This window comes from Marmota flaviventris, chromosome 9 (assembly GCF_047511675.1).
Source record: "Marmota flaviventris isolate mMarFla1 chromosome 9, mMarFla1.hap1, whole genome shotgun sequence".
Classification (NCBI taxonomy): Eukaryota; Metazoa; Chordata; class Mammalia; order Rodentia; family Sciuridae; genus Marmota; species Marmota flaviventris.
The window spans coordinates 107,815,633-107,829,601 of record NC_092506.1 but is presented as its reverse complement, the minus strand read 5'-3'; the positions used below and the strand labels follow the sequence as shown (position 1 = coordinate 107,829,601).

The 13,969-nt window shown below is 37.7% G+C and overlaps 1 protein-coding gene and 1 non-coding gene across 2 annotated transcripts; both read left to right on the top strand.

Annotated features, from left to right (window-relative positions):
* Nucleotides 1–921: 921 nt before the first annotated feature.
* Nucleotides 922–1,027, top strand: LOC114089053 (U6 spliceosomal RNA). The gene has a single exon (XR_003582110.2). It is a non-coding gene; the product is annotated as a U6 spliceosomal RNA (small nuclear RNA).
* Nucleotides 1,028–10,125: 9,098 nt separating this feature from the next.
* Nucleotides 10,126–12,424, top strand: Tmem225 (transmembrane protein 225). Its single transcript, XM_027930759.2, has 5 exons — nt 10,126–10,230; nt 10,336–10,399; nt 10,990–11,136; nt 11,380–11,514; nt 12,195–12,424. The coding sequence occupies exons 1-5, from the start codon at nt 10,126–10,128 to the stop codon at nt 12,422–12,424; spliced, it is 681 nt and encodes a 226-aa protein (XP_027786560.2).
* Nucleotides 12,425–13,969: the final 1,545 nt, after the last annotated feature.

The window sequence follows — 13,969 nt, the reverse complement described above, 5'->3', positions numbered from 1 at the left end:
CATACACATACACAAAGACCCCAAGGCTACAGTTTATAGTAGCTTTATTCAAGATAGAATCAAACTAAAAAAAGTTAAAATGTCTTCTAACATGAATGCACAAATACATTTTTATTTATTTATTTATTTTAATTAGGTATATATGACAGCAGAATGCATTTTGATTCATTGTACACAATTGTAGCACAACTTTTCATTTCTCTGGTTGTACATGATACAGCATCACATGATATGTGCAGGCATACATGTACCTAGGGTAATGATGTCCATCTCATTCCACCATCTTTCCTGCTTTCCATAAATACATTTTGATAAAATCATTCAATGACATTATCTTCAGCAATGAAGAAAAACTAAATACTTATAACTCAAACAACACGAGTGTATCTGGAAAACATACTGCTAAGTGAAAACAGACAAATGCAAAAAGGCTACATTCTTCATGAACCCAATATATATTATATTGTAGAAGAGCTAACCTATAAAAATAGAAAACACATCACTGTTCATCAGAAGGGATGAGCTGACCACAAAAGCACATGGAAACTTTTCAGAGTGATAAAATATTCTACATACTAAATAATGATAATCATTACATTGCTGCATAAATTTATAAAAACTTATCAAACTGCACACTTTAAAGGTTGGATTTATTTTATGTAAATTTACCTCAGTGAACATGAATTTTTAAATATGAAGTTTTGTCAAACAGTTTCTTTAAAAAAAAATACTTAGAATAAAACTGAATAAGCATTAGGTTGACATAAAACAGGAACTGAAGAATTCTGGTACAAAAAAAAGGAAGTAAAATGCAAAATTATCTCAGTATAAAAACAAACTACAAAACTTCCAAACAGAATACATAAGTCCAAAATTTCAATAAAGGGCAAATAGGATACCAATAAGAAATGTCAAGAAAAAGTGCTTGTTTGGCAGCACATATACTAAAATTGGAACAGTGCAGAGAAGATTAGCATGTCCCCTGCACAAGGATGACACACAAATTCGTGAAGTGTTTCATATTTTTATTCATTTGGAAAAATAAGAGACCCAGAATAGCTAAAGCAACCCTTAGCAGGAAGAGTGAAGCAGGTGGCATCACTATACCAGACCTTAAACTATACTACAAAGCAACAGTAACAAAATCAGCATGGTATTGGCACCAAAACAGACTGGTAGACCAGTGTGATTAAATACAAGACAAAGAGACTAAGCCACAAAATTACAATTATCTTATATTAGACAAAGTTTCCAAAAGCATACATTGCAGAAAAGATAGCCTCTTCAACAAATGATACTGGGAAAAATGAAAATCCATATGCAACAAAATGAAAATTAAACTCCTATCTCTCACCACTCAAAGTGGATCAAAGACCTAGAAATTAAATCAGAGACCCTGCATCTAATATAAGAAAAAGTAGGCCCTAACCTCCATCATGTGGGAATAGGCCCCAACTTCCTTAATAAGACTCCTATAGTGCGAGAATTAAAATTAAGAATCAATAAATGGGATGGACTCAAACTAAAAAATTTCTTCTCAGCAAAAGAAACAATCTGTGAGATGAATAGAGAGCCTACTTCTTGGGAACAAATTCTTACCCCTCACACATCAGATAGAGCACTAATCTCAATCGTGGTATATATGTGTAATAAGAATTGTAACGCAAAAAAAAAAAAAGTACATGTATAAAGACATGAATTGGCATAAACATACTTTATATACAAAGATATGGAAAAACTGTGCTCTATAAGTGTAATAAGAATTATAATGTGTCGCGACCCCTTGCCCGCAAGGAAGAAGCAACTCAGGAATCTTCTTTCAGCAGTTTATTCAGGTCCTTGATATTTCTTCTTCTCTCTCTCTCGGATGCCCCTCCCAGCCTTAATAAAGCATCTCAAGCCCCAATGCAAAGCTGCCACGTGGAGCTTTCTCATAGGGTGATAAGGGATTACGTGCCAACTCTCCAAAAAAGGAGTTGTTTATCACAGGCCACAGTGGAAGCCGGCGCCATCTTCTAATGGCGGCCACGGTCTATAGGAACGGCTCACCACAGTTCCCCCTTCTGTTTTATAAAACAATGCAGGCGAAAGTAGAGGTCCTATCCCACTGTGCAGAAGTGGCTGCAATGTATGGTTCAGTCCTAAGGAGGGCCCTTCCCTAGACCTGGTCCCATATCAGCCGACGCCTTTTTTCGTAGGGCGGGGCGTGGACGTCAAACCCGCATGCAATAGGACATGCTTTCCTTGAGGTCCGTTGAGGGATCACTCAAGTGCAGTGCTTTGCCTCGCATCCTGCATCGTGACGACGGTGAGAAGTAGGATAATACAGGTAGCCTGGTAATAATGACAAAATTTAAGTTGGCAACACAATCCCTAAGCCCCAGAGGAAGGTAAAAAGTCTGTAGCCGAGAAGAAAGACCAGTCCTGAAACCCATCTGCGTGCAATGGTAACAAGACCTGCAGAGTGCAAGGGCTATTCAGTACCGGGAGAGCATAAAGAAGAGGACATGCCAATCCCAGTGCAATGTGAAACTAACTTGGGGTGCAATGGCCATGCCCAGAAATCACTGTTTAAGATGTGCAAGCCAGATTTGTGGAGAAATGCCATTTTCTAAGGCCGCAAGAGCCTGTACAATCATAGCTTTCTCTTGGCGCATGGCGAGCTTTAAGGCGACAGAGAAGCCACAAACAAAGTACAACACCGAAGCAACACATTGCCCCAAAAATGCCCACTCCCACCCATTCCTTAAAAAAGGAAAAGGCAGAGGATAGCCAACTGGTGAATTGACCCAACGTCACTGGTTCGACACGGGTACTATTCAAAACAGCAATCTGAGTTAGTTGAGACTGGATCAAGTTTTCTGCTTCCAAGGACCAGGTTCCGGATAGATATTCCCCAATGATGCGGGAGGCATTTCTGGAATCATTAAATCTGACAGAGGTTATACATAAATGTGCACGTTGATCAATACAACCCAAATGTACTAGGTCAGACAATTCCTCAACTTGAGCTTGAAGCAGATCTATTCTTTGATTAGCAGCCAGAATCCCAGATAAAATGTGTTGATTAATTTTACTTTGGGATTCAAGTACAGTGGATGTTTGTTGAATAACCTGATTAATAGTGGCAGCAGTTTGTACTTGGCTGGCCATGGCTACTCCAGCTGTAACTGCTGCAACAGCAGATACCGCCACAGCTGTCACTATAGCTGCCGTAATTCCAAAATCTCTACGGGCTCTAATCAGTTCAACAATAGGAAAAGACTCTGGATCTGCAGTAACCGGAATTGGGACAAAGGTCGGAACTTTCATAACCACTGCCGTAGTCCAGGAGCCATTCCAACACTCAGACAAGTAGCAGGTAATATTAGAACAATTAAGTATCCCCTGTGATGTATCATTAGCCAAAAGAAACAGAAACGGAGATTGGAGACAGATTGCTGCGGAGGGTAATGTAGCATTAGATAATTGTGAATTATTTGCAAAAATTTTAAGCCTCCTATCTCGCTCCGAGTCTTGGGTACTACCAGAAACATTAAACAGCCAACTTTGGACTCCTAATATTTCCCTGGGGAAACACAAGCGCGGACTAGACTAGCCCAATCTGAAGGAGTCATGCAAAATCTAGTAAGTCCCTCCACTTGAGTGAGAGTGAAAGCGGCATCTATGCCATAAGTGCGGACGGATTCTGCCAAGGTTTTAACTATCTTAAAGTCTAAAGGCTCATGATATCTTCCCCTGTTATTGTCCTGAAATACAGGGTATGCAAGTCCCATATCTGTATTAACTGTCCTCCAAACTTGCGCATGAAAAGACCTCCCGGAACCTTGGCTCCCCCCCACATACGGGGGTGGGGCAACAGGCATCATATCTCCTTCTAAATTTTCAACCTCCTCCTCCTCAGAATTCTGTTGACCAATATTAGATCCCTCCCCCTTCTTACAGTAGGCATGCGCGCCTTGTGTCTCCTTTTTCTTCTTTTTCATTTTTATCTTATGTAGTTGTTGTAACAATATATCAAGGTCCTCAGAACTCTCTGAGTTGCTTGTGTTCTCAGGCGTTCTGAATTCGGTCAAGTCTGGGTAGAGCCTTCTATTTTTATCTTCAGGCTCTTTTGCCTTCTCACTACTGTTACTTTTGATACTCTCTGCCACTTCACTACGTGATCCTTCAGATTTTTCCTCATGTAGTTGTTCAAGAACGGCCTGACCCTCACTCACAGCTTCTTGGCATTTACCATCTGTAAGGCAACTACGGACCATTTTCCAAAGGGGTATCACCCCACCCTCTAATATGCCCTGCTCAGAAGCAAAGTCAAGATCTTTGCCTAATTTATCCCAACTAGGTACAGTAAGGCTGCCCGAAAATGCAAACCACGGTGCAGCGATATCTATCTTCTGTAAAAATCTCTGTAAAGTACTATGTTTCACTTCCAGGCCCTTGGAATGCAACAGGCCATCTAGGGCCAGGAGAAGCGGACTTGAAGATGCGGCACCCATGACACAACAACAAAAGAAGCACAAAAAACAAAAGCGAAAGTAGAAGCGAAAGTACACAGTGCAGCTGCAATAAAATGTAAGGCTCTCTCTGTATTTTCAGAAGAGCTGCCCCGCTTTGGTCGCGGATCCCACTTACTAGGGACTATCCCCGCTTTAATCGCGGATCCCACTTACTAGGGACTATCCCCGCTTTGATCGCGGATCCCACTTACCTGGGACTAACCGGTGCACCACCCCTGACTGTTGAAAGTTCTGATTCCCGGGTTTCGGCACCACTTGTCGCGACCCCTTGCCCGCAAGGAAGACGCAACTCAGGAATCTTCTTTCAGCAGTTTATTCAGGTCCTTGATATTTCTTCTTCTCTCTCTCTCTCTCGGATGCCCCTCCCAGCCTTAATAAAGCATCTCAAGCCCCAATGCAAAGCTGCCACGTGGAGCTTTCTCATAGGGTGATAAGGGATTACGTGCCAACTCTCCAAAAAAGGAGTTGTTTATCACAGGCCACAGTGGAAGCCGGCGCCATCTTCTAATGGCGGCCACGGTCTATAGGAACGGCTCACCACAATAATGCATTCCACTGTTGTGTATTTTAAAAAATAAATTAATTAATCAATTAATTAATTAAATTTAAAAAAAACTCAAAAAAAACAAATAACCATCAATAAATGGGCCAAGGACCTAAAGAAACACTTCTCAGAAGATGATATACAATCAATCAAAAAATACATGAAAAAATGTTCAACATTTCTAGCAATTAGAGAAATGAAAAATCAAAACCACTCTAAGATATCATCTCACTCCAGTCAGAATAGCAGTTATTATGAAGACAAATAAGTGTTGGCAAGGACGTGGGGATAAAGGTACACTCATACGTTGCTGGTGGGACTGCAAATTGGTGCAGCAAATATGAAAAACAGTATGGAGATTCCTTGGAAACCTGAGAATGGAGCCACCATTTGACCCAGCTATCCCTCTCTTTGGTCTTTACCCAAAGGACTTAAAAACAGCATACTACAGGGACACAGCCACATCAATGTTTATAGCCGCACAATTCACACTAGCTAAACTGTGGAACCAACCTAGATGCCCTTCAGTAGATGAATAGATAAAAAAAAAATGGCATATATACACAATGGAATATTACTCAGCAATAAAAGAGAATAAAATCATGGCATTTGCACCTAAATAGACGAAGTTGGAGAAAATAATGCTAAGTGAAATTAGCCAATCCTGAAAAACCAAATGCCATATGTTCTCTCTGATATAAGGAGGCTGATTCATAGTGGGGTAGAGAGGGGGAATGAGGAAGGAATAGACAAACTCTAGATAGGGCAGAGGGGTGGGAGGGGAAGGATCATGGGATTAGAAATGATGGTAGAATGAGATGGACATCATTATCCGAAGTACATGTATGAAGACATGAATTGTTATGAATATACTTTGTATACAACCAGAGATATGAACAAGTGTGCTCTATATGTGTAATATGAATTTAATGCATTGTGCTGTTATATGTAAATAAAAAATAAAAATAAATAAATATCAAGAAAAAATAACTCAAGAGAAAATGACAGCTATTGGGAAAAGACCAAAAAAAAAAAAGATATAACAATTGGATTTCATAAAGAAGAAAAAATAAATTAAACAAATAAATATTCAATCACAAAACTTTTCCTGAAATAAAACATCTGCATCTACATGCTGAAAAGGCATATTATAAACCTGTAAAAATTGAACCAGAATAAGATTTGAAGTTGGTGTCAACATACCTTATATACAAACAGAGATATGAAAAATTGTGGTATATATATGTATTAAGAATTGTAATGCAAAAAAAGAATGGACAATTTAAGCTCCATTAAAAGTAATAAATTTAGTTAATGAAAAATAATTGAACCAGAATATACAATGTCAAAACATGTTTTAAAATCATCAAAACTTAAGCTTAAGAAAAAAATCCTCTGCATTTCCTGGCAAAGATACCAAGTCTCTTACAAAGGCAAAAAAAAAAAAAAAAAAAAAAAGATAAGTGGACATCAAATTTCTAGACAAGAGCATTTTAAAGCAAAAGACTGAAGAAACACTAAAAATGTTACTCATAAAAAGAAAGTGTGAATGAAGAATATTATACCTAGCTAAGAATTCTGTAAGTGCCAACACTTGGAAAACAGTTTTAAGCATGTAAGCACAGAATATTGTACCCATCTGCCCTTATTAAATATTTATCAAAGAATCAATTTGCATTAAAGATGGCTCCAGGTGTGTGGGGACAGGGGGGTGGGAGTGAGGGACCATCAGCAAGAAGAGATTGTAAGGATTGGACATTACCGTGGATCTATAATGAAAATAAAAGGTGAATGGTTAGGTGGAAGAACTGTACATGCCCTTGCAAATTAGATATAATGAAATCTTAAATATGTCAAGAGGAGTGGAAAAGAGTAAAGAAATTGAAGCTCACTGAATACCTTATGAATAAGAGTTAGAGATTAAAGGAAAATTTTAAAACAGTATAGTAAAAGTCTACTAATTATCTTTAGGAGTACAAAGATAAGCCGTTCAATAGATAATACATTCAATTAAAACTGAGTGGCTAAAAGCAGAGATAGGAGAAGGCAGGAAGACATTATGAGCTCATTTTATTTTACTTCAGAGTTAAAAGCCAAAAAATATCTGGCAGTAAAGACATTTAAGAGCATTAAATCAAAATTGTTTTTTAAAAAAGTCTAGATTAAAACTATGTTTAATAATCACAGAAATTATGTAATAAGTGATTATTCTACACATTCATCGAATACAGAGATGCTGAAGAAAAAGAATATAAAATGATATATCAAACAGTGAAATATTGAATGTAAATGCACTTAACGTGCATAATTTTTAAAGTGCTTTCTTATGGGTTTCTGAAGAAAAATTCGATTTTATGCTGCATACAAAGTACACACTAAAATATACTGACACAGAAAAGCTAAAAATAAGGAGGAACAAATATTCATGGGAAACGCAAATAAAAGGAAATCAATATTCACAATCTTAATGCCAAAAAAAGTAGAATCAGACTATAAATTAATTGACAGTAACAAAAACAAGTAAAGATTATGGCTCCAATTCACAAAGAAAATAAAAAAAACATTTACAAATATCTATGTCCCAAATAACACAGCAGCAATTTTCATATACCACACATAGAGTATACAAGGAAGAAGAGAAACAGTAATTTAAAAGACATAAATCTTCAAAAGTACTTATAAGAATCTATAGCTTCAAAAGAAAATCATCAATAGGCAAAAACATAACGATAAGGGTTGCCTTTTCTACCCTCTAGATCCTTCCACTCTGGGAGGCCCCCGGATCAAGGATCAAAGCAATAGACGATTGATTCCATGGCAGTTGGCAACTCAAACAGCAACTTCGTATTACAGTAGAGAAATCTCTCTAAGGCTTGTGGTTCCTGAGAGATTAGGAATTGCCCCTGAAACAGAAGGGAGATCTCACCCAGGGAAGCCTGCTTTCAAAGACAATCTGATGCCTAGTATAAAACAACCTTAGCTCTCTTGCCTCTGTTCAGAATGATTCTGACTGATGACCCAGGTTCCAGCACTACTGATGGGATTGGCTAATGTTTCTTCTATTGCAAGTACCTCTCAGTTCAACTTCAACTAAAGTCTGCTGCCCTTAAACACAGATGTGGTCCCCAGGTGTACTTCCCAATAAACTGCCCCACTACCGATTTCCCTCCCAGTCTCTTTCCCAGGAAACCTAAATTAATATGACAGTAATGGTTTACACATTATTGACTATTTGCAAAGAAATCTTTTGGTACGTTACATTTCTAAATTCATTTAATCTTTACAAAAGTGTTATGTAGTATTATTATCTCTAGGACCACATGTCTGCTAAGTGGACCCAGGATTGAAACCCAGGATCCTAAGTCCATTTCCTTTACCATAAAGACTTCTTTGTAACATTAAATACATTGTTGAGCATTGTTGTTTATAAATTAAAAAGGTGAAGAAAATACACTATCAAAAGATATTTAGTACCTCAGATAGAGCATTAATCTCCAAGATATATAAATGATGCAAAAAACTTAACACCAAAAAAAAACCTGAATTAATAATTGGGAGATAGGAAAGAATAGAAGTACTTTGGATTAGACAAAGGAGAATGAAGGGAAGGGAGGGGGAATGGGAATAGGAAAGATAGTAGAATGAACCAGAAATTACTATCCTATGTGCATATATGATTACACAACCAATGCAATTCTACATTATGTACAACCAGAAGAATGAGAAGTTGTACTTCATGTATATATGTCAAAATTCATTCTACTACAATATATAATGAATAAGAACAAATTATATATATATATATATATATAATTTATATATATGTATGTATAATTTATATATATATAATCAGAGAAAAAAATGTTTAAAAGCTGGGCATAGGGGCTCATACATATATTTCAAGCAACTTGGGAGTCTGAGGCAGAAGGATCACGAGGTCAATATCAGCCTCAGTGTCTCGGTGATACTCTCAAAAACTTATCAAGACCCTGTCTCAAATTAAAAAATAAAAAAATCTAAGGATGTATCTCCATGGTATAGCACCCCTGGATTCAATACCCAGTTCAACAACAACAACAACAAAAGATGTATAGAAAGGGCTGAAAGAGAGACAACGTAGCATGTTTAAGACAATGAAAGAAGCCATTTTGACCCTGAGAAAGTGGCCTGCAAGAAGGTCAAAACAATAATAGGCAGAAAGGGTCCTTTGGAGAAGATTTCCTGTTTATTCAGTAAAAGGAAATTGGGGAATTTCAGTACAAGCCCTCAGTTTCTGCTTAGTGTGTACCATGGTTGCCTACTCAAGGAATCTAAAAATGCTTACAATGGCCCAGTGTATGGGGCCAGTTCTTTGGATTTCAAGGCACTGATCTATTTCTTGACAGCCTCACTAAATAAACTATGCTCAGAAATTCCAAAAAGATCCTGAGTTTCTTCAAAATGTTCTATATTTGGAATGGTCATTCCTTTTGTGGTGGTGCTAGCTAGCTAGCTGACTACTCTTCCAAATGATCTTGAAATCCTCTTCACAGAAGCCTGCTGCATGTCAACTAATCCTGGAATTGGTAATTCTAACTCTAAAATGCTGTAGTCATGAGTGTCTAGCTTCTTTCAAGGCCTCTGTTCATCCCTACAGTTGATAGGTCTCTCTCTCCCTCAGTCTCTCCTTCAGTGTCTCTCTCTCTCCTTCCCTTCCTCCCTCCCCTTTCTGTGTGTGTGTGGGGGGGGGGGGGGGTATGATATCAGATCTCCCTCTATGTCTGGTAGCTCTCTCAGCCCCTCTGAGCATCTTGGTCCTTCTACTTCATAGGCCCCAGGGTCAAGGGTCAAACCAATAGGTGATTCCGTGGCAGTTTGTTGCCTAACGACAGACCACCCTCAATATAGGAATGGTAAAGAGAGGAAGTTATCTTCTCTGTTCCACAGCCTACTTCAGCTTCTGCCACTGCCCATATATCAGTATTCACTAAAAGTCCAGATTTTCCCTTTCCTCCTGTGACTTATCAAAGAGACTTATGAAATATTTGTTGTGGTCTCAGCTAGAAATTTCCACCCAAAATAATGCCTGTGTCATCGAGGCATATCCAAGCCACCAATATACTCGTGTCCTCCTGGGTAGTACTCTTCTTGATAGTAGGAATCATTTGGGAGGAATGGATTAAGTTAGTCCCCAAAACAACAAACGAGACAACAAACAACAAGACAATAAATGAGACAACAGACAACAAGACAACAGACGAGACAACAAACAACGAGGCAACAAACAACCAGACAAAAAACAATGAGACTATCCACAATCCATGGATGACGTGTTGTACTGCTGTTTGGCCAGAAGGTCAGAATTATGCTTTGAAAATTGATGGGTGAAGAGGAAGATTTCATTGTTCTCGACTCTGATCATCTCATCAACTTACCTAGTATTCTGTGGAGCAACTTCCTCAGGCTGCAGTGTGTGCCCACTTCCATAATCAACACACTCAGGGCAGACTCTAAAATCTCACCTTTTAGGTGTTTAGGAGAAAACATTAGAAGCTTAGAGACTTAATTGCTAAATATCTGAGAAAACTTGGTGGCAGCATGGTGGTTAGAACAATGAGAGTAGAAGGGTTATTTGAAAAGGAAGGTAACTGACAAGAAGGAATATAGATTATATTGCCACTATAAGGACAGGTAAACTAAGGTATTTGATAAGAAATGAGTTCTCGGGGGGAGGGGGGCGGGGGGAATGAGAAAGAAGCTTATAAAGTCCCTTTTCCAGCCTAAAGACACCTGCCTCTTTATCTTCTTCCTCTTTCTCTCTTAGTTACTTAATCAAATCTTTTACCCTGTTCTCATTTTTTACCTAGAGATATGTGGGTCCCAGGTGGAAATGAGTCTAAAAGAAATATGTGTCCTTTTCTCAGTGCAACTTCTGCTTTCCAACAGATGGCCTGAAAATTATCAGAATTATGATGCTAACAGTCTTGATCACTTCCTGCACCTCTAACTTCATCTTGGGATTGCTTTTCACCTACATTATTCCTCAAAATAAATATGTCTACCTCATCATTTTCCTCTTCAGTCTCTTAACAGGTAACTAGCTCTCCTAACACAGGTGTGGAGTTATAGTAGGTTTGTAGGTCCCATGGTACAGTCTCTGACCAGCTGGCCTTCTCTGATTTATAGATATGTGCAGTGTTAGATCCCGCACTAAATTGATACCAGTCTTTGGGTAAGATGCAATTGGAGAGGGTGGAGGCTGGGATGTCAGGTGCAGAGTTAAAGGAATCAAAGTTTCTGTTTTGAGACCATTTTCTCTTTTTTTCTGGACACCAGGTATCCTGCTGCTCTGTGCACTTCTACTGTATGATGGTATGCTAAGGAAAGGTAAAACTGTGTACTTCTCTAGCTTCAAGATCACCTGGGTCGCTGCCACTGCCTACTTCACCATCATCCTCCTTCTAGCCTGTAGTGAGTGTCCTCGGGGTCCTTAAAGAGTGAAGGGAACCATTCTACTCCTGGTAGGGGTCAGGGTGAAAGTATGGGACAGTGGAATGGAGCAAAAGGTACAAACCTTGCTTTTTACAAGACTAACGATCTTCTGAACTCATTCTCTAAAGACAGCTCCTATGAGGAGAGAGCTGGAAACCAGGCCTGGGTGAAGTGTTCACTATACTCCATTTTTTCTTCCATCTTTCATACCTTCCCCAGTTTAGGGAAGAGATAACTGTCATGCTCACCACCCAGGAGAGTGGCTGAGACTGGAATGCTCAATTGTATGGAGAGGGGCAGTGACCCTGGGAATATAGTGTAGCGCCTGAGCAGTTTGAGGGAAGAGAGAAGCAGTGTCTGGTGCTAAAAGGAGATCCTCCTCATAAAATTTCTTTGAAAATTGCTCTCCCTAAATCAGATAGAAGTACATCTTCTTTCAAAAAGAATTCTCAATTTTCTTGAGCTGAGAAGCATGTAAGCTGTTAATGCATGTGTTTTCCATCTCTTCCACTAAAGCATCCCCTTTTACCTGATGGCTTTGGGTAGTTGGCAGGGATCCACCAAGCTTTGGGTCCAGGTCTTCTGTCAACATAAAGGGAAATGTTTCTGTGACTCTTCATTGTTCCTTTATCCTGCTCCCCTGCTTGTGCTTTCCCTAGGTATCCTCTCTTTCATAGAATACAAGGTGTTTGTAAATAGCTGTACCTGCCTGAAAATCCAAAAATCTGCCAAAGATCTACAGCTGTCTGGGAGTTCCATCAAAGTTATTTCGCTTCCAGAACGCACTGCGATGCCTCGTAGCATCGTCCGTGTGCACTCCCATAATTCAAAGGAAGACATTGCGAACAGATCACATGTCAAAGCTCGGCGTGTAACCTGGGCTCTATGATGTTATGATCCATATTTTGCAGTGTACACCCACCTGTATCTTTCTGTGTGCTGTATTTTGTGTTCAGCATAACTTAAATGACTGTGAGTGGGATGGGGTTCTGTAAAAAGATTCAGCAAATGAGCCTTTTAACCCTAGCCTCCTAAACAAATAGCTTTCTCTACAATTTTTATTAATAAAAATCAATGTCATATAAATAATACTTGTGTTAACTCTATATTTCATAAAAATTTATGACTTATACTACTTTTTATTGTATCCTATAATATTTTGAACATAAGAAAAAATACAAAGCAATATGATAAATACCTGTGTACACATCACTCCTCTTAATGAAAAGTTAGCATTGCACCCCATATTGTTTCCATTATTTCTACTAGAAGTTTTTCAATTAAATTTATAGGTATAAATGATATTCTTCTAAACATTTTCCTAATCTCATTTCCTCCATTGTTTCCCATAATAACACACTTTTATAATAATAATACACAATATAAAATGATCAAGAGAATCTTAACATTTTTACTTCAATGAATCTATAAAAATTATAGGGACTAGCTTTCCAAATTTATGAAAATTATTAAATATCATAACATATACATCACTTTTTGCAGTTTTCTTCATTCATCAACTCTTGAGTTTAGTTCTATATAAGACTTAACTGAGTTTAGTTCTATATAATTCACTTAAACTATTAGGCATTCCAAAGTAGATGTAAAAAGTAAAATATTCATACTATTGTTGATGGACATTTACTCATTTCCTTTCATTTTGTTACAATGTTACACTAAATATTCTTATACATAGCTTCCTTTGTCAATGTACTACTGTTCTGTATTTAACTGGGACTGGAATTGCTCCATCAGAGAACATCTTCTGAAGTTGTCACAATATTGTCAAAATCATCTCAAAAATGATTGCACCAATTTACCTTCCTGCCAGCAGTAAATGAGTTGTTTTTCTTTGCCATTGCAAACACTTTTGATCTTTGATGGTTTGAATTATTGAGTTTGCTCACCTTTTCATTCAATTATTGAGCATCTGGACTTCCTCTTTTGTGGATCACTATTTGGCTTTTTTTCTATGGTATCATTTACATATTTCTTATTGGTTTGCTGTTCTTCTTATGTATTAAAAACTAATACTAATCGTAATATTACTTGCAAATATCTTTTCTCAGCTATTCCTTGGCTTTTAACATTATTTATGGTGTCTTTTGGCTTGACAGAGCTACTCAAAATATAAACAATTTAACATTTTATTTCTAATTGATGTTTCATTGTTCACTATTATTGAAGGTTATTGTAAACACATTTCTCAGTTTACTAAATTTAGTTTTTTAAAAAATATATATTAACATGTATCAATTATACATATTAATGAGATTCAACGTGATATTTTCATACATGCATATAGCATGCACTGATCAAATGTACCTCCCCTTATTCATTGTCCTCTCCCCAATCTCCAGAATATGATGTGACTACTTAATTCTTAGAGTCATTGTTTTTTTAATTTTTGATCTTTAAACATTTGTTCACTATA